Source organism: Salvelinus sp. IW2-2015, linkage group LG26 (genome assembly GCF_002910315.2).
Source record: "Salvelinus sp. IW2-2015 linkage group LG26, ASM291031v2, whole genome shotgun sequence".
Taxonomy (NCBI): Eukaryota; Metazoa; Chordata; class Actinopteri; order Salmoniformes; family Salmonidae; genus Salvelinus; species Salvelinus sp. IW2-2015.
This window is the reverse complement of record NC_036866.1, coordinates 9,696,612-9,717,986: the sequence shown is the minus strand read 5'-3', so window position 1 is coordinate 9,717,986 and position 21,375 is coordinate 9,696,612. Positions and strand designations below refer to the sequence as shown.

The window sequence follows — 21,375 nt, the reverse complement described above, 5'->3', positions numbered from 1 at the left end:
CATGAGCTGAAATTAAAGTTCACAAAAATGTTCCATACACACAAAAAGCTTATTTCTCTGAAATGTTGTGCACAAATTTGTTTACATCCCTGTTAGTGAGAATTTCTTCTTTGCCAAGATAATCCATCCACCTGAGAGGTGTGGCATATCAAGAAGCTGATTAAACAGCATGATCCTGACACAGGTGCACCTTGTGCTGGGGACAATAAAAGGCCACTCTAAAATGTGCCGTTTTGTCACACAACACAAAACCACAGATGTCTCAAGTTGAGGTAGAGTACAATTGGCATGCTGACTGCAGGAATGTCCACCAGAGCAGTTGCCAGAGAATTTAAATGTTAATTTCTCTACCATAAGCTGCCTCCAAATTAGTTTTAGAGAATTTGGCAGTACGTCTAACCAGCCTTACAACCCCAGACCACGTGTCCTGTATGGCGTCGTGTGGGCGAGCGATTTGCTGATGTCAACATAGTGAACAGAATGCCCCATGGAGGCGGTGGGTTTATGGTATGGTCAGGCAAGAGCTATGGACAATGAACACAATTACATTTCATCAATGGTAATTTGAATGCCCAGAGATACCATGATGAGATCCTGAGGCCCATTGTCGTGCTATTCATCCGCCACCATCACCTCATGTTTCAGCATGATAATGCACATCCCCATGTCGCAAGGATCTGTACACAATTCCTGGAAGCAGAAAATGTCCCAGTTCTTCAATGGCTTGCATATTCACCAGACGACATGTCACCCATTGAGCATCTTTGGGAGGCAGTGTGTTGCAGTTCCCACCAATATCCAGCAACTTCACACAGCCATTGAATAGGAGTGGGACTATATTCCACAGGCCATAATCAACTACCTGATCAATTCTATGTGAAGGAGATGTGTCGCGCTGCATGATGCAAGTGGTGGTCACAGGTACTTTTCTGATCTATGATGGTCAAAAGGTATGTTTGACCAACAGATGCATATCTGTATTCCCAGTCATGTGAAATTCATAGATTAGGGCCTAATTTATTTAAATGTAATGTTCATTTTTTGTTCAGTATAAATTGAAAATACTACTACCAGTTCTCCGTTTGAAGTTTTAGTGTCGAGATAAAATACATATCTGCATAGCCGTTTAGCGAACTCCAGCACCTTTCTCTCTCAGAATTTACCTGGTTGATTAAACAATCTAATGAATCAAAATGTTCCATCATGCTTTTGGCCCTTTAAAACATCAGGGTAAAATCCCATTTTAGTTAGGGATATCACTTTCAGTAAATCTCTATGTTAAAAATGACTTGTTTACAACCTCTGTTAAAGTTCAATAATATCCCTGCTGAATGCGACAGTAGAAATAGCCTCTCACCTGGATGTTGAGAGGGGGCGATAGGGTGGGGGAGAGCTGCTGCGGTGACTGCTGTGGTTCGGCGTTTAGGGTTAGGGGGACCAGGGTGGACTGCCTGCGCTGGGCCGTCATGGTAGGCTGAGAGGTGGTTGGGATGACTGCCAAGACAACAGGACAGGCATCAGTGGCTCTTCTTTTGGGCATTGCTGTGCAATGTAACATTGCTAGGGGGTTTTCACAACTACATTGTACAGATTTTCTAGTGACTTGTGCTGTATATGTTTATGATATGCATGCATCCACTTATATGCCAATCCCTAAGTAAGTACCAATCACTAAGTAATAAAGTACCTATCCATCTACCTATCTAGCTTTCAGTAGCATGACAAATGGCATTTCTGGCRAAACTTGACGCATAATCCTTCTGTGAAATTGACAGTAGTGAAAAGGTTCACCTACTACCTCAGAGAATCTAGTCTAACTAAAGATGCTCAAGGAGCCATAAATAAATAAGTGGAGCCATCCATATTCCTGCCAGCTATCTGTGCATGTTACTTCTACAACATCTTTTTCCAGATACCGGGGGGTGGGAAACAGTCTAGCCAAGACGTTCAAGGAGCTCCAGTGTCTGTAGGCAGTTTGATGCAATATTTTGCAGGGTAATGGGAAACACCTTACAAAGACAATATAGTTGTGTCACATGATTATCATTGTACACCATGCAGATATTACGTTAACAGGTTATTCTTCTTAGGCATGTAGACTATTGCCAAAGTTAGATTTTTGGATGTTATGTCCAAAAAAAATGGATTCCTTGCTCAAATGGTAGAAATGGTGCTGCATGGAGTTCAGGAAGGTTTTGTACAATTAACTTTGATACAGAACTTGCTTGTTAATGAAAAACAGAGATTATCCTTGGTTACATTATCAGAATGTCACACATATATATATATATATAATATAAAATATATATATATATATACACACTGCTCAAAAAAATAAAGGGAACACTTAAACAACACAATGTAACTCCAAGCAATCACACTTCTCTTGAAATCAAACTGTCCACTTAGGAAGCAACACTGATTGACAATAAATTTCACATGCTGTGTGCAAATGGAATAGACAAAAGGTGGAATTATAGGCAATTAGCAAGACACCCCCAATAAAGGAGTGATTCTGCAGGTGGTGACCACAGACCACTTCTCAGTTCCTATGCTTCCTGGCTGATGTTTTGGTCACTTTGAATGCTGGCGGTGCTCTCACTCTAGTGTATGCATGAGACGGAGTCTACAACCCACACAAGTGGCTCAGTAGTGCAGCTCATCCAGGATGGCACATCAATGCGAGCTGTGGCAAGAATGTTTGCTGTGTCTGTCAGCGTAGTGTCCAGAGCATGGAGGCGCTACCAGGAGACAGGCCAGTACATCAGGAGACGTGGAGGAGGCCGTAGGAGGGAACAACCCAGCAGCAGACCGCTACCTCCGCCTTTGTGCAAGGAGGAGCACTGCCAGAGCCCTGCAAAATGACCTCCAGCAGGCCACAAATGTGCATGTGTCTGCTCAAACGGTCAGAAACAAACTCCATGAGGGGTATGAGGACCCGACTCCACAGGTGGGGTTGTTGCTTACAGCCCAACACCGTGCAGGACGTTTGGCATTTGCCAGAGAACACCAAGATTGGCAAATTCGCCACTGGCGCCCTGTGCTCTTCAAGATGAAAGCAGGTTCACACTGAGCACGTGGGACAGAGTCTGGAGACGCCGTGGAGAACGTTCTGCTGCCTGCAACATCCTCCAGCATGACCGGTTTGGTGGTGGTCAGTCATGGTGTGGGTGGGCATTTCTTTGGGGGCCGCACAGCCCTCCTGTGCTCGCCAGAAGTAGCCTGACTGCCATTAGGTACTGAGATGAGATCCTCAGCCCCTTGTGAGACCATATGGTGGTGCGGTTGGCCCTGGGTTCCTCCTAATGCAAGACAATGCTAGACCTCATGTGGCTGGAGTGTGTCAGCAGTTCCTGCAAGAGGAAGGCATTGATGCTATGGACTGGCCCCCCCGTTCCCCAGACCTGAATCCAATTTAGCACATCTGGGACATCATGTCTCGCTCCATCCACCAACGCCACGTTGCACCACAGACTGTCCAGAGACTGTCCATGCTTTAGTCCAGGTCTGGGAGGAGATGCCTCAGAGACCATCCGCCACCTCATCAGGAGCATGCCCAGGCGTTGTAGGCAGTCTATACCAGGACACAGGTGGAGGCCACACACACTACTGAGCCTCATTTTGACTTGTTTTAAGGACATTACATCAAAGTTGGATCAGCCTGTAGTGTGGTTTTCCACTTTAATTTTGAGTGTGACTCCAAATCCAGACCTCCATGGGTTGATAAATTTGATTTCCATTGATAATTTGTTTGATTTTGTTGTCAGCACATTCAACTATGTAAAGAAAAAAGTATTTAATAAGAATATTTCATTCATTCAGATCTATGATGTGTTATTTTAGTGTTCCCTTTATTTTTTTGAGCAGTGTATATATATACATACACACACACACACACACACTACCATTCACGTTTGGGGTCACTTAGAAATGTCCATGTTTTTGAAAGAAAAGCACATGTTCTGTCCATTAAAATAACATAAAATTGATCAGAAATACAGTGTACACATTGTTAATGTTGTAAATGACTACTGTAGCTGGAAATGGTAGATTTAATGGAATATTAATGGGTTCGATTACAGGCTCAAAATGGACAGAAACAAAGCTCTTTCTTCTGAAACTCATCAGTCTATTCTAGTTCTGAGAAATGAAGGCTATTCCATGCGAGAAATTGTCAAGAAACTGAAGATCATGTACAACGCTGTGTACCACTCCCTTCACAGAACAGCGCAAACTGGCACGAACCAGAATAGAAAGAGTGGGAGGCCCCAGTACACAACTGTGCAAGAGGACAAGTACATKAGTGTGTCTAGTTTGAAAAAGACACCTCAAGTCCTCAACTGGCAGCTTCATTAAATAGTACCTGCAAAACACCAGTCTCAATGTCAACAGTGAAGATGCGACTCCGGGATGCTGGCCTTCTAGGCAGAGTTGCAAAGAAAAATTGCAAAAAAAAGCCATATATCTCAGACTGGCAAATAAAAAAGAAAGATTAAGATGGGCAAAAGAACACAGACACTGGACAGAGGAACTCTGCCTAGAAGACCAGCATCCTGGAGTCGCCTCTTCACTGTTGACGTTGAGACTGGTGTTTTGCGGGTACTATTTAATGAAGCTGATGCTCCAGATACTCAACTAGTCTATAGAAGGCCAGTTTTATTGCTTCTTTAAAATCAGAACAGTTTTCAGCTGTGCTAACAATTGCAAAATGGTTTTCTAATGATCAATTAGCCTTTAAAAATGTAAAACTTGGATTAGCTAACAACGTGCCATTGGAACACAGGAGTGATGGTTGCTGATAATGGGCCTCTGTACGCCTATGTAGATAATCCATAAAAATCATCCATTTCCAGTTACAATAGTCATTTACAACATTAACAATGTCCACACTGTATTTCTGATCAATTTGATGTTATTTTAAAAATGGACAAATATTTTTTTTGCTTTTCTTTCATAAACAAGGACATTTCTAAGTGACCCCAAACTTTTGAATGTATATAGTAGTAGTATACATATATATTACACACACAAAATGTGCCACATTCATTTTGCCATCGATGGCTTACCGTGGCTGGCAGCACTGATGCCTAGGAGGGTGAGGTTGGTGGTCAGGTTGCCCGTGCTGTTGGAGGTGCTAAGGGAAGGAAACACCAATGTGTCGCCCGTGTCCAGCGGAGTGGGCAGTGGTGGGGGGAACTGGATATTGGTCAGATCGGGCAGGGAGCCTCCTGTGTTGAGAGTGGCCGGGATCAATGACGTGTTCACTTCCTGATCAGGTGATGGAAATATACTAGAGGGGAGAAAGAACAGGGGTACGTACACATGACCTAAAACAGCACATGGCAAAGGTAATCCATTCTGAATTATTTTTGCTTGTTTTCATGAATTATGACATTTTTCTATGCCTTGTGTGGAAATGTCAGTTATCTGGTGTCATAGGTCCTCTCTCAGACAGACACACTTTCTCTTCACAGAGTAATCTTTGAACATAATTAATTCTAAGCATGGCCTGGATAGTGATCTTTCTCACAGCACCTTTCTACAGTGTATGGTCCTGCCGGTGTACCATATTTAGATTTATGAATGATAGGATGTGCAGTAAGTACTCACTTGATCCCAGGGACTTCACAAGACTTGGGTCTTGAGTCATTCTGAAAGGCAAAGCACACTCAGCATTTTAAAAAATCCCAAAATTGTGAGCAAGCACTGATATAACTAGGCTTCATGTTCGCTCCTCTACCTTTTTGTTACCCCACTGTGTATCCTTGTCTGCGTGTGATTCAGACTCCTCAGTCCCAGGAACTGTAAGGAGCAGCACTGAATGGTGAAAAAGAAATCAGGTAATGACCAACAATTGAAGGCACTAATTTTAAAATCAACCCACATTGCAGTATTTACAAAGTAGTACTTTTCCTGTAGTGAAATTAAGTTGCTTAATGTTTTTTTAGACACTGTTAAAACATCAGGTAGAGCTCAATGGCAGGTAGCTAGATGCTTCCCGTTTACAGAATACCACACAAATGTGTGTCACCACAATATTATTGATCCGTTTTCCATGCATTCTTGAGTAATATCAATTACAAATCAAAATACGACACCAACATTTCCCTCATCAGAAAGCAGTGGTTGGTTGTACACAAGGGGATAGCGTCACAGAAAGAGAATAGTTGCTCCAACATGGACAAAACCTGTTAGCTAGTGGAACCTGGGATGGAAGTTAAGGATTTTGGGCACTGGCCAGTCGGGCTAGTGGAGCATACATTTTACTAGCCAGGGTCCGAAGTCTATAACATGCGATATTTGAAGACAACATGTCACCAGCTGGCGTGCTAGATGGGCACATTTTCTAATAGCCCGGTCTAAAAAGTAAGAGTCAGTGCCTCCCGAGTGGCGCAGCGGTCTAAGGCAGATGGGCACAGCTTGTCATTACCGAGAGTCCCATAGGGTGGCGCACAATTGGCCCAGCGTCGTCCAGGTTAGGGGAGGGTTTGGCCGGGGGGGTGGGGGGCTTTACTTGGCTCATCGTGCTCTAGTGACTCCTTGTGGTGGGCCGGGTGCCTGCAAGCTGACTGGTGTCGTGGAAAATTGCAAGATTATGTTATAGTGCTTGTAAGATTATATTATAATCTTTGAATTGCATTAGAATGGTTGTTTTATTCGACAGAATATAATCTGTTGACTATTGTGTGTGTGTGTGTGTGTGTTCCACTGAGGATGGGCCTCTATGAGATAGCACTGACAGAGGAGATTTACGATGTCTTTGGCCAATAAAGCCTAAAGAGCATTCCAGATAGTGAGGTAATGTTTTTGAACTATGAAGTACCAGGAACGAGATTAGAACCTCATTTTAGAGACCAAACTGAGCGATAATTTATAGCGAATGCAATCTGGCTAAGGGATACTCCTTTCTCAAGTAAAAGGCACTTTGTGAAGCGTTCTGTGGTTCGTCATGTAAATTGAGAGGGGTGTATCTTGGCTATAAAATATCTTTGTATTCGACTGTAGGGACTCTCAGAATTCATTATAGACACTGAATTGATCTGAGAGTCAAAGGGCTATTGTAAAGCTCATAATATTTTTAAAGATGAAATTTAAGTATAACTGACTGGTGTATGGTTTGTAACTCTCCTCATTTGGTAATACAGGAAATTGCTACGACACTGGTCGTCAGTTGAACGGTGTTTCCTCCGACACATTGGTGCAGCTGGCTTCCGGGTTAAGCGTGGTTTGGCAGGTCATGTTTCGGAGGACGCATGACTCGACCTTCACCTCTCCCGAGCCCGTTGGGGAGGGGGGGGGAATACTTTATTTTTTTAAGTAACCATAATAATTAGGATTAATTTCCATCCCTGAGTGTAACCCAACCCACTCATGTAATACATGATCCAGAAGACTGTGGCTTACCCTTTCATGACGACATGTGGATTCTAGGGATGCATGATACAGTTGAAGTCAGAAGTTCACATTCACCTTTGCCAAATACATTTAAACGTGTCACAATTCCTGACATTTAATCCAAGTAAAAATACCCTGTTTTAGGTCAGTTAGGATCACCACTTTATTTTAAGAATGTGAAATGGCAGAATAATTGTAGAGAGCAATACATTTATTTCAGCTATTATTCTTTCATCACATTCCCAGTGGGTCAGAAGTTTACATACACTCAATTAGTATTTGGTAGCACTGCCTTTAAATTGTTTAACTTGGGTCAAACATTTTGGGTAGCTCCCACAATAAGTTGTTGGGTGAATTTTGGGCCATTCCTCCTGACAGAGCTGGTGTAACTAAGTCCGTTTGTAGGCCTCCTTGCTCATTTTCAGTTCTGCCCACACATTTTCTATAGGATTGAGGTCAGGGCTTTGTGATGGCCACTCCAATACCTTGACTGTGTTGTCCTTAAGCCATTTTTCCACAACTTTGGAAGTATCTTGGGGTCATTGTCCATTTGGAAGACCCATTTGCGACCAAGCTTTAACTTCCTGACTGATGTCTTGAGATGTTGCTTCAATATTTCCACATAATTTTTCTTCCTCATGATGCCATCTATTTTGTGAAGTGCACCAGTCCCGCCTGCAGCAAAGCACCCCCACAACATGATGCTGCCACCCCGCTTCACGGTTGGGATGGTGTTCTTCGGCTTGCAAGCCTCCCCCTTTTTCCTCCAAACATAACGATGGTCATTATGGCCAAACAGTTCTATTTCTGTTTCATCAGACCAAAGGACATTTCTCCAAAAAGTACAATCTTTGTCCCCATGTGCAGTTGCAAACCGTAGTCTGGCTTTTTCATGGCGGTTTTGGAGCAGTGGCTTCTTCCTTGCTGAGCGGCCTTTCAGGTTATGTCGATATAGGATTCGTTTTACTGTGGATAGAAATACTTTTGTACCCATTTCCTCCAGCATCTTCACAAGGTCCTTTGCTGTTGTTCTAGGATTGATTTGCAATTTTCCCACCAAAGTACGTTCATCTCTAGGAGACAGAACGCGTCTCCTTCCTGAGCGGTATGACGGCTGCGTGGTCCCATGGTGTTTATACTTGCACACTATTGTTTGTACAGATGAACGTGGTACCTTCAGGCGTTTGGAAATTGCTCCCAAGGGTGAACCAGACCTGTGGAGGTCTATATAAAATAAAACAATTCTGAGGTCTTGGCTGTGTTCTTTTGATTTTCCTATGATGTCAAGCAAAGAGGCACTGAGTTTGAAGGTATGCCTTGAAATACATCCACAGGTACACCTCCAATTGACTCAAATGATGTCAATTAGCCTATCAGAAGCTTCTAAAGCTATGACATAATTTTCTGGAATTTTCCAAGCTGTTTAAAGGCACAGTCAACTTAGTGTATGTAAACTTCTGACCCACTGGAATTGTGATATAGTGAATTATAAGTGAAATAATCTGTCTGTAAACAATAGTTGGAAAAATTACTTGTGTCATGCACAAAGTAGATGTCCTAACCGACTTGCCAAAACTCTAGTTTGTTAACAAGAAACTTGTGGAGTGGTTGAAAAACTAGTTTTAATGACCCCAACCTAAGTGTATGTAAACTTCAACTGTATATCGGAATCGGCCGATATTATCTAAAAATGCCAACATCGGCCTCCCGGGTGGCGCAGTGGTCTAGGGCACTGCATCGCAGCGCTAGCTGTGCCACCAAAGACTCTGGGTTCGCGCCCAGGCTCTGTCGCAGCCGGCCGCGACCGGGAGGTCCGTGGGGCGACGCACAATTGGCCTAGTGTCGTCCGGGTTAGGGAGGGTTTGGCCGGTAGGGATATCCTTGTCTCATCGCGCACCAGCGACTCCTGTGGCGGGCCGGGCGCAGTGCGCGCTAGCCAAGGTAGCCAGGTGCACAGTGTTTCCTCCGACACATTGGTGCGGCTGGCTTCCGGGTTGGAGGCGCGCTGTGTTAAGAAGCAGTGAGGCTTGGTTGGGTTGTGTTTCGGAGGACGCATGGCTTTCGACCTTCGTCTCTCCCGAGCCCGTACGGGAGTTGTAGCGATGAGACAAGATAGTAATAACTAACAATTGGATACCACGAAATTGGGGAGAAAATGGGGTAAAAAAWATATATAATAATACAAGATAAAAAAATGCCAACATCGGTATCGGCTGATGTCTAGTTTAATGCCCGATGTGCAAAACCGATGTCAAGGCTGACCTGCATACCTATATAAAGAAGGTGCATGACGTAATGACGCCACGTAAGATTTTGCGATATACGTACAACACAGCATTCCTAAAACTAGCCCACAATGTCTGCTCTGTGGATCGAGGTAAAATCCATTAAAGCCACGATAATAGTATTCATTGCCCTTGACAATCAACCGTTCTCTGACATGGGTGATGTTGGCTTTCGCCGACTTGTTCGAGCACTGGTTAACACTACCAAGTGTGCTATTTTTCCGATGTTGCTCTAGCGGAGTTACACAGTAATAGCGTAAACGCTATTAGCTTCACGACATACATACTATGGAACGCCGTTTGGGTCTTTGCGTGTAAAAAAAAAGACCGTAGCATTGTCAAAGCTGTACAAAAAAGTCTGGAAACACCGGCCGTGAACGATGTGTTTACAATACCGCGCTGGTAATAATGCATAATTTGTTCGACCGCAACTTCTGGGGTAGCTAGCTTTAGTTTGGTACCTAGCTTGCACCAATACAACCAGCCTGAAAACAATTACCAGTAGAAACTACAGTCCTATTCATTATTCTTAACAATGATTTAGGAATCATTGTGAGTAAGTATTAGCTAGGTAGCCACTTGTTGTTCGCCAATTGAAACTGAACTTCAGTTCATGAAAATAAATTGCTAGCCAGCAACTTAACCCGGTTGCCCAAAGCTAACGTTATAAGCAGCCAGCAAGCTTTATCTGGTTAGTGAGGCTCGACCAGACAGAGTTAAGTTGTGAAGCTAGCTACAGTAAGGATTAGGCACAATGGTGGGATTTGCGGTTAGTCTTCAAAATAAAAGTATTGACAGTGACACAAACTAATACAAATAGTAGAATTATGCCATACTTTTTATTTTTAAGGCTAACCGCAAAGTCCACTATTGTGGCTAGCTTCACATAGATAGGTCCGACTACCATCAAATTAAAACTGCATTAGGAGTATTTTAGATGACACCTTGCTATAAAGTTAGCTAGCTAACTGAAACAGATGGAATTTTGCTATGTTTTTGGGGAAGAACATTGTTTGCATCCATGAGCTAGCTAGCTTTTATTTATTTTTACTTTACCAGCATCATAGCATAAATATCGATGAATTGTTGTGACATATGAAATACGAGTGATCGTGTAATCAATGTGTAAAATTAATGAACGYGTTAAATTATGTGACATGCAGTCGTCTTTAGGTCCTGATTGGTCAAACTTATTTGACACGTCAAATAAGTGTTAAATAGTATATTCTTTGACATGCAAAGACCCAAACAGCGTTCCATAGAAATCCTGGTTGAGAATGAAACTACAATGAAACAGCACAGCAAGTAAGTGAAAGAAATAGGTTTTGATTGTTTTACTGGTAATGGGGAAATACGTAAATGCCAACAAAATAACTTTTTGGTCAGTGTGGTGTGTGTAACCTTTTATTTAACTAGGCAAGTCAGTTAAGAATAAATTCTTATTTACAATGACGGTCTACCCCGGACGACACTGGACCAATTGTGCAGCGCCCTATGGGACTCCCAATCACGGCCGGATGCAATACAGCCTGGATTCGAACCAGGGACTGTAGTGACGCCTCTTGCACAGATGCAGTGCCTTTGACCGCTGCGTCCCTGTGTGTGTGTGAGTTAACCATTTAACTGTACTAGAATGCTTACAAGGCCACTAACATGTTAAATATCAGTATCGTTTTTTTTGTCAAGGAAAATATCAGATATCGGTATCAGCCAAAAATGTAATTTCGGTGCATTACTAGTGGATTCATGCATAAAGTGGTACAGGCCTGAATAAATAGAAGCTGTTCCGTGTCCATGTATCCTGGATCCTCCATTACCTTGTTTAGGCTGGAGCTCTTGTGAACCCCCTGCAAATGAGTCCTGGGGCACAGGGTTCATGGCGCTCTGGTGTAGGGCTGAGTCTGAGTTCGTCCTGTGGCATTAGAATGAAGTGAAAGATCAACAAAATCTCTGGCCCCTATTCCCCAACCACATATGTGCCATGGTATTTTTCAGACTGGGTCAAATACATTTAAGTTGTTAAATTAAGCATGCAATATTAAATAATATGCTATATACACGGGCATTGCATATCCTGTGCTTTTCCTGAATGTAGATGAAATTGCTCCCAACCCTAGTTTTTCCAAATATGAAGTCGTCGTTAATGGCCTACCTCCTCCAACTGGTATCCGGTGGGGGTGAGAGGTACACTGAGCCATAGGGGCAGCTGTCAATGTGAATCTCAGTTAAGGATATATATATAGATATATATATATATATATATATAAATAGCTGTGAAATATAAAATCTTATGTAAATCTATATTTGAATGGTCAAGTTAACTGTCCGTATTCATTGACTAAAGTGCAAAGTCTACCTAAGAATTATCCAACAATGACAACACGCTGTTTTAATACTAATCAAGTAAAATTGTTGTAAAGACCACTGTGGTCTACTCTAAAATAAGCCGAGTCAGAGAGGAAGATGCAAAGCGAGAGGGTTTACTCCGCCCAAAAGGTCAGTGTCAATTTGGTTAAAAAAAAATAGTAATTTATAATTTGCTAAGTACGGCTTATTGGATCGAATAGGAGTTTTGTAATGGTTAGGTTTTTACGAATTAATTGATATAAGTGGATGTACGTGGAATTTTGGCAACTTAAAAAAAAATAAAAAAAATAACTATATTTATGTTGCCTGTTGTTCACGTGCTTATCTGCCCTTTCATTGGCTAGAATGGTCCCACCTGATATCGCTTTCCATCTTAGAGGACATGCATTTCCATTGTTAGTGCAGTCACAACTATCTTGTCAATATAATAGATAATCTCTGGCTGAGTGCAGAAGAAGGATATCTGGCGGCCATGTTTGTCCACAGAGAGGGGCCGGCGGTGCGGGGAGGTGATGCGGTTCCGATCGCGGTAAACGCGGTCCACCAGCCCGTGATGCCTGGTCGACCGACTGCTGTCCAAGGTGGAATTCTGGACAGGAAACGCAAAAATCAACCATATGAGAAACATTTGTCATTTGAAGCATACATACAAAAAAATTATACAATTTCAAAATGTCTTTGTATAATATGGTGGAAATGTATTCTTTTAAAAAATGGGTCAAGCTATGGGCCCTCATACACATTCTCAAGTTAGCAAACATATTACAAAAATGGAATGCCATGATATAGAAAGCAATAACATAGGCTACTTGTGTCTTCTTAAAGGCCAGTGCAGTCTAAAACGTGATTTTCCTGTTAAATAAAAATAAACACACTCAACATAAAAACGCAACCATTTCAAAAGAGTTACAGTTCATATAAGGAAATTCGTCAATTGAAATGAATTAGTCCTTAATATATGGATTTCACATGAATGGGAATACAGATATGCATCTGTTGGTCACAGATAACAAAAAAATAATATTAATAATTAAAAAGGGCGTGGATCAGAAACCCAGTCAGTACCTGGTGTCACCATTTGCCTCATGCAGCACAACATCTCCTTCACAGAGTTGATCAGGCTGTTGATTGTGACCTGTGGAATGTTGTCCCACTCCTCTTCAATGGCTGTGCAAAGTTGCTGGATATTGGTGGGAACTGGAACACGCTGTCGTACATGTTGATCCAGATCATGCCCATACCATAACCCCACCATGCAGTAATTCTTTGGTTGTGCAAACCCACTGTCTCATCAGCTGTCGGGTGGCTTGTCTCAGACAATCCCACAGGTGAAGAAGCCGGATGTGGAGGTCCTGGGCTGGCGTGGTTACACGTGGTCTGCGGTTGTGAGGCCGGTTGGATGTACTGCCAAATTCTCTAAAACGATGTTTGAAGCGGCTTATGGTAGAGAAATTAACATTAAATTCTCTGGCAATAACTCTGGTGGACAATCCTGCAGTCAGCATGCCAATTGCACACTCCCTCAAATTGAGACATCTGTGGCATTGTGTGACAAAACTGCACATTTTAGAGTGACCTTTTATTGTCCCCAGCACAAGGTGCACCCGCGTAATGATCATACTGTTTAATCAGCTTCTTGATATGCCACACCCATCAGGTGGATGCATTATCTTGGCAGAGGAGTAATGCTCACTAACAGTGATGTAAACAAATTTATGCACAATACTTTTGCGAAATAAGCTTTTTGTGTGTATGGAACATTTCTGGGATCTTTTATTTCGGCTCGCTTTACATGTTGCGTTCATATTTCTTTTCAGTACATTTTTACACTATGATGTTGGAAAAAAATACTGGGAAAATTATGATAATGCCCTTTTAAAAAGAACACCTGCAATCTCTGCCTGTTTTGGTAGGATGGAGTTTTGGCCCGCCTGGTGACATCACCAGGTGGTGAATTTGTTAATAGACCAATAAGAGAGTTCCAAACCTCTCTGCCAATAACAGCTAGTCCCCCCCCCCCTTCTACTCAGACCACTCCCATACAATCATTTAAAACAGAGTAAGGTACTTAAATTGTTACCCAGAAATTATTTGATATGGAGATAAAAACTGCTTCATTGGACCATTAAACATTCAAGATGGGGTGAGGGTGTCTGATTCTCAATGTTAGCTTCCTTCTGAGACGGTTGGTCCCAGAAAATGCAGTGTATCGATACCGATACGCCAGGACACGTCTTCAAAATTGTAAAATACTAAAGAAGTGTCTTGTAGTGTTTACAGGAATCCAATTCAAGGTAACGCGAGGGTAAAACAAAATCATGGAAGCTTTCAAAGACTACATTTCCCTCAGGTGAGACTGATTTGCATCATGAAACATTTTTTTAATTAATTTTTTAAAACCAACTGATAGAGAAGCTGAGAGCTCACCTGAAAAGGCAGGTCAATGTTGCTATTTCCAATCTGATTGACATTGGGCAGTGAGCCTCCATAGTACTGTCCGCGATTCTGCCCTAGTTGCAAATACTGGGTCTTCTGTAACTGCAACTGTGCAAAGTAAAATTGCATGAAAGCATGAATGAATGATAAAACTGATAGGTCTACATGAAAAATCACATTCCAAAACAGTTGATATACAAGTTACAGTGCTAAAGATAGAATGGACCACATCTAAAAAAAGGACACATGAAATAAGACATAGGTTAGCCAGCAGATCCAACACCTTATGCTTGCTTAAAGCTGCACTAGAGGGTCAGACAGACCGTTTGCTTAAATTAAGACACCGCGGAACCAGCGCAAGATTTGGTTCAGAATACATACCTCAATCCAGGGATGAATTCCAAAATGGCTGCTGTGGCATCTGCTACCTAGCATGAGGACGAAAAGGTCAGTTTTCGGAAAAACTAGCAGTCATTCAATCTTCTCGGTATAACATTTGGGATAATGGGACAATTGAGTACAACGCATTTCTTATCCCTCGCGCCGGCGCTGCAGTGTCTTAATTTAAAGGGAAACTTCAGGATGTTGGCAATGAATCATTTATCTACATCCCCAGACACAGATGAACTCAGGGATACCATTTTTATATATCTCTGTGTGCAGTTTTAAGCTCAATACCTAACTGACGTAAACTCAATACTGGAAGTCTTTGGTAACTGCTAGCATGCTCCTTTTGAAGATACTCTTCAAAAAGAGGTAGGGTTTCAGATGTCGAAATATGGGCAGGGACTCCACTGTCCTAACTTTTGGGGGAAGCTTGTTCCATCATTGGGGTCAAGAGGGGGCGGAACAGAGTGCTGCTCCATAGGCAAGCACCAGGGTCTTGAAGATGCTTTGAACTTCGACGGGAAGCCAGTGGAGTGTGCGGACGAGTGGGGAGACATGGGAAGGTTGAACACCAGGGGGGCTGCGGCATTCTGGATAAATTGCAGGGATTTGATGACAAGCAGGGAGCCCAGCCAACAAAAAGTTGCAGTAGTCTAGACAGGAGATGAAATGTGTCTGGATTAGGAACTGCGCCGCCTCCTGTGTGAGGTAAGGTCATACTTTACTGATGTTGTAGAGCATGAAACTGCAGGAGCAAGTCACTGCGTTGATGTTTGCAGAGAATGGCAGGGTGTTGTCCAGGGTTACACCAAGGTTCTTTGCACTCTGGGAGAGGGTCACCGTGGAGCAGGCAGACCTTTCCCGGGAGGAAGACCAGCTCTGTTTTGTTGAGCTTGAGGTGGTTGGCTGACATCCCCTCAAAGGAGGAAGAAGAATAGTTGAGTGTCTTCTGCATAGCAATGATAGGACATACCATGTGAGGATATCACAGAGCCGAGTGACTTGGTGTAAAGAGAAAAGAGGACCTAGAACCGAGCCCTGGGGGACACCAGTAGTGAGAACACGTGGTGCAGACACAGATCCTCTCCACACCACCTTGTAGGAGCGACCTGCCAGGTAGGATGCAATTCAGGGGTGTGCAGAGCACGAGACGCCCAACCGTGAGAGGGAGGAGTGGAGGATCTGATGGTTCAGTGTGTCGAAGGCAGCGGATATATCTAGGAGAATGAGAACAGATGAGAGAGAGTCAGCTTTGGCAGAGCGGAGTGCCTCTGACACAGAGGAGAGCAGTCTCAGTTGAGTGAGCCGCCTTGAAGCCTGACTGGTTAGGGTCAAGAATATCAATCTGAGCGAGATAACGAGAGAGTTGGTCATAGACAGCATACTCAAGTCTTTTGGAAAGAAAATAACTTAGGGATACTGGTCTATAGTTTGACAGAGGGGTCGAGTGTTGGTGTCTTGAGGAGGGGAGCGACTCTAGCCATCTTGAAGTCATAGGGGATGCAGTCAGTGGTCAGCTGATGAGAGAAGTGAGGAATGGGAGAAGGTCTCCAAAGATGGTCTGGAGAAGGGAGTCAAATGGGCAGGTTGTGGGGTGGCCGGACATCACTAGTCCCAGGATTTAATCTGAAGAAAGGGAAGAGGACAAGGCGTATGGTAGTTCTGTGTGATTGGGACCAGTGGACTCAGTAGGCTGAGTGAAAGAGGAGCGGATGTCGTCACCTTTTTTTCAAAGGTGTTGACAAAGTAATCGCAGAGAGAGAGGAGGATTAAGGAGGTAGAAAGTGGAGAAGAATTTCACAGGGTTGGAGGCAGAAGCTTGAAATGTAGTGATAAAAAGCAGCTTTAGCAGTGGATAAAGATAAGATCGAGAGCAGGGAGTGGAAGGATGTTAGGTCCTCCGGAAGTTTAGTTTTCCTCCATTTCCACTCAGCTACCCAAAGTCCTGTTAGCACGCAATGAGTCACTCAGCCACAGAGCGGGAGGGGAAGGTCAGCTGTGAGGAAAGGGGACAGTGAGAGTCAAAGGATGCATAAAGGGATGAGACTAGGGTCGAAGAGGCAAAAAGTCAGGAGATAGGAGGGAGCAGAATTTAGCAGGAGGATTGAAGGGGAGAGAGTAGTGGGAGAGAGAGAGCGAAGACTGCAGCGGCGAATAACCATCTGGATAGGGGCTGAGTGGGACAGGTTATCAAGGTGTCAATCTCATTGAGGAACTCTCCAAAGGCACTTTGTGGGCAATAGGCTAACATGAGCCATAAATTGTTTATATCTTAATCAATTCAGTATCAAGTTTGTGCAAGGTCAGTACTATGTCCCAAGTCAAGTGGACAAAGTCAGTAGGCCTAGGCTTAATAGCTGGAATCTGTGTCAATCTCATAAGGAAAGACGTCGCTAGATTTGTCAAACATTTTTTTTTGTCTTTAAATAAAATAGGCATATTTTAAAACCACAACATAAATCTATCCTGTACTCCTAAACCATTCCATTATTATATTCACAACTGGTAGGTTCACCACCATACTCCTGTCAATAATTACTGAACGATTTAGTTCACCAATTGCTTTAATAATGAATTGCATGAAGGATGGATTAACCAAAGGCCTGATTTGATGGGGATGAATAAACAGTCTAACATGAATATTTGATACAAATCAGACTGATTATTGCCAGTAACCAACTTTGCATTACACATAATGAACATCTTCAAGACAAGGAAGTAAATCCTATGTTCTCCATCTCTGCCTTCCAAGGCTTCGAAGTTGCAAATCTGTCAAATCCCAGCATGCATATACACGTAAATGCTGCGGGATTCTTGGTGCTGTCAAAGATGGTTTGGAACTTTGTAAATATGCAAACCCATTGCATGGCGTTCAAAACTGAATTGTGACTTCTGTCAAAATGGCTTGTCAACATTAGAGTTAACGTTGTATGCATAGTAAGTGACGCTTTAGTTTACAGGTAAACAATTAAAACGTTACAGTCAGTATCAAACGCACCAGTTTGAGTCGAACTGGTAAACATATTCAGTCTTCATTGCAATTTCTAGCGGTTAAATCACTATCTACCTTACTACACGGAATCTTTTGATTGATGTATGGGAATATGAATATAACCAGGTGCTTGCTAGCAATAACCTAGCTAGTTTTACCTGAGCTTGCCTGGGTGCCTACCATAGCAAACATCAAAGACAGCTTACGGGATGGTTACGGTTAACAAATTGAAAATGCTGGCAAAGTAACGCCCCAATCAATGATGGTTATCAGAATACAAATATTTAGCTTTAATTGAGAGGGCTGTCAATCGGCCACTTATGTTTGCCACTGCCGGCTGGCTAAAAACAACTTGTCATAAAAACGTGCTGCAGTTAACGTTAGCTAGCTGACGATAGGTTACTGACAGTACAGCAGCTAGCTAGCCTAGCAGCAGAATTAATCAACAAAACAAGGCACTTACCCGTGCAGCTCTAGTAATGTTTAGGTCTTTCATCACCTCTTCGAAAGCCGCAGTCTCTTCGGCCTGTTTCTGATTATGTAAAGCGATTTTCTCGCTAAATTTACGTGGATTGTTTGAACTCGCCATCTTCTGCTCTTCTTCTCAATGGGACCTTACGCACAACGCTTGGATACGATGGTTTTGTCGTCATTACGCGCGTACATGTTTCTACTGCATTTCGTGGAAATCAAATGAGTATTGTCACAGAATTAAATCAGGAATTACCTTGTGTAGGCCTATTTGATTTGTATTACGTGCTCTAAAACGTCAAGGACATTTGTTTAAAGGGATAGTTCACTCAAAAACGATGTGCATGTCAGCACGACATCAGTCAAGTTTAAGATAGAGCACTTCAGTACCGAGTAAACTGTGATATCCTATTTTCCTACATTGTCACAAACACATGGAGAAATTCCACAAATTAACATTTAATAAAGGCACACCTGTTAATTGAAATGCATTCCAGGTGACTACCTCATGAAGCTGGTTGAGAGAATGCAAAGCTGTCAAGGCAAAGGGTGGCTACTTTGAAGAATCTCAAATATAAAATATATTTTGATTTGTTCAACACATTTCTGGTTACATGATTACATGTGTTATTTCATAGTTTTGATGTTTTCACTATTATTCTACAATGTAGAAAATTCTAAAAATAAAAACCCTGGAATGTGTAGATTTGTCCAAAATTTCAACTGGTACTGTATATTTTTTGTTGTAAAAAGCAAGATATTGCTCTACCAAAGTTTAAATACCTGTAGTGGATAGATCACATCCTTGGAATTGTATCAAGGTCATGGTGTACAGAGCTGAACTGAAATACACCAAATGTATCAGTTACCCAGATACAGTACACCTATAATTGACTGACAGGAAAGTCAATATTGGGATTCGTGTCTTTCTGTCATGACCTTTGTGACATTTAACAATGATGGAGTGGCACAGTATTTCGCTAAATGCAGTGTATGGTCAAGTAGCACCTCATATAATCCATACATTAATTATGAATCGTCGTCTCCTGTAAATCGTCTGACATACAGTGGGGAGAACAAGTATTTGATACACTGCCGATTTTGCAGGTTTTCCTACTTATAAAGCATGTAGAGGTCTGCAATTTTTATCATAGGTACACTTCAACTGTGAGAGACGGAATCTAAAACAAAAATCCAGAAAATCCCATTGTATGATTTTTAAGTAATTMATTTGCATTTTATTGCATGACATAAGTATTTGATACATCAGAAAAGCAGAACTTAATATTTGGTACCGAAASCTTTGTTTGCAATTACAGAGATCATACGTTTCCTGTAGTTCTTGACCAGGTTTGCACACACTGCAGCAGGGATTTTGGCCCACTCCTCCATACAGACCTTCTCCAGATCCCTCAGGTTTCGGGGCTGTCGCTGGGCAATACGGACTTTCAGCTCCCTCCAAAGATTTTCTATTGGGGTCAGGTCTGGAGACTGGCTAGGCCACTCCAGGACCTTGAGATGCTTCTTACGGAGCCACTCCTTAGTTGCCCTGGCTGTGTGTTTCGAGTCGTTGACATGCTGGAAGACCCAGCCACGACCCATCTTCAATGCTCTTACTGAGGTAAGGAGGTTGTTGGCCAAGATCTCGCGATACATGGCCCCATTCATCCTCCCCTCAATACGGTGCAGTCGTCCTGTCCCCTTTGCAGAAAAGCATCCCCAAAGAATGATGTTTCCACCTCCATGCTTCACGGTTGGGATGGTGTTCTTGGGGTTGTACTCATCCTTTTTCTTCCTCCAAACACGGCGAGTGGAGTTTAGACCAAAAAGCTCTATTTTTGTCTCATCAGACCACATGACCTTCTCCCATTCCTCCTCTGGATCTTCCAGATGGTCATTGGCAAACTTCAGACGGGCCTGGACATGCGCTGGCTTGAGCAGGGGGACCTTGCGTGCGCTGCAGGATTTTAATCCATGACGGCGTAGTGTGTTACTAATGGTTTTCTTTGAGACTGTGGTCCCAGCTCTCTTCAGGTCATTGACCAGGTCCTGCCGTGTAGTTCTGGGCTGATCCCTCACMTTCCTCATGATCATTGATGCCCCACGAGGTGAGATCTTGCATGGAGCCCCAGACCGAGGGTGATTGACCGTCATCTTGAACTTCTTACATTTTCTAATAATTGCGACAACAGTTGTTGCCTTCTCACCAAGCTGCTTGCCTATTGTCCYGTAGCCCATCCCAGCCTTGTGCAGGTCTACAATTTTATCCCTGATGTCCTTACACAGCTCTCTGGYCTTGGCCATTGTGGAGAGGTTGGAGTCTGTTTGATTGAATGTGTGGACAGGTGTCTTTTATACAGGTAACGAGTTCAAACAGGTGCAGTTAATACAGGTAATGAGTGGAGAACAGGAGGGCTTCTTAAAGAAAAACTGACAGGTCTGTGAGAGCCGGAATTCTTACTGGTTGGTAGGTGATCAAATACTTATGTCATGCAATAAAATGCAAATKAATTACTTAAAAATCATACAATGTGATTTTCTGGATTTTTGTTTTAGATTCCGCCTCTCACAGTTGAAGTGTACCTATGATAAAAATTACAGACCTCTACATGCTTTGTAAGTAGGAAAACCTGCAAAATCGGCAGTGTATCAAATACTTGTTCTCCCCACTGTACATACCTTTAAAACATGAAGCTCTGGAGCAAGGGGTTCTCTCTATACCTTATTCAAATGAATGTTCTGTAAAAACCACTTACAGAAATGACAAAAGGATAATTATACAGATTACCGATCACAAAAAATGTGCACAATCTTCATTTCACATCTGTATTACAGTACTGTATAAAAAATGTATAAAAACTCATAAGATGAAACATCGTGTGGCCTTGTATTTCAGCTTCACTGACAGGTCAGGTTTTATTTTCTATGATTGGGAATAAAGATGAACTGTTCTTCAATTTACATTAATCTGCCAAACCATTAACATTTTGTAGGTCTTTGTAAAATGATGCATTCCACCATTGACTACAACACTTGAACACC

General features: G+C 42.6%; 1 protein-coding gene across 2 annotated transcripts in view; it reads right to left on the bottom strand.

Moving 5' to 3' along the window:
* The window catches only part of LOC111952842 (CREB-regulated transcription coactivator 1), a 34,428-nt gene extending 15,887 nt beyond the window's left edge, over positions 1-18,541 (bottom strand). For both annotated transcript variants that reach the window (XM_023971783.2, XM_023971784.2), the window contains exons 1-9: positions 18,326-18,541; positions 14,475-14,591; positions 12,511-12,636; positions 11,833-11,894; positions 11,498-11,592; positions 5,741-5,817; positions 5,611-5,651; positions 5,067-5,290; positions 1,358-1,494 (exon numbers count right to left, since the gene is read on the bottom strand). In XM_023971783.2, the coding sequence (XP_023827551.1) occupies positions 1,358-1,494; positions 5,067-5,290; positions 5,611-5,651; positions 5,741-5,817; positions 11,498-11,592; positions 11,833-11,894; positions 12,511-12,636; positions 14,475-14,591; positions 18,326-18,451 (1,005 nt within the window). In that variant the 5' untranslated portion in view covers positions 18,452-18,541. The remainder of the gene's footprint in view (positions 1-1,357; positions 1,495-5,066; positions 5,291-5,610; positions 5,652-5,740; positions 5,818-11,497; positions 11,593-11,832; positions 11,895-12,510; positions 12,637-14,474; positions 14,592-18,325) is intronic.
* Between the last annotated feature and the right edge of the window lie 2,834 nt (positions 18,542-21,375).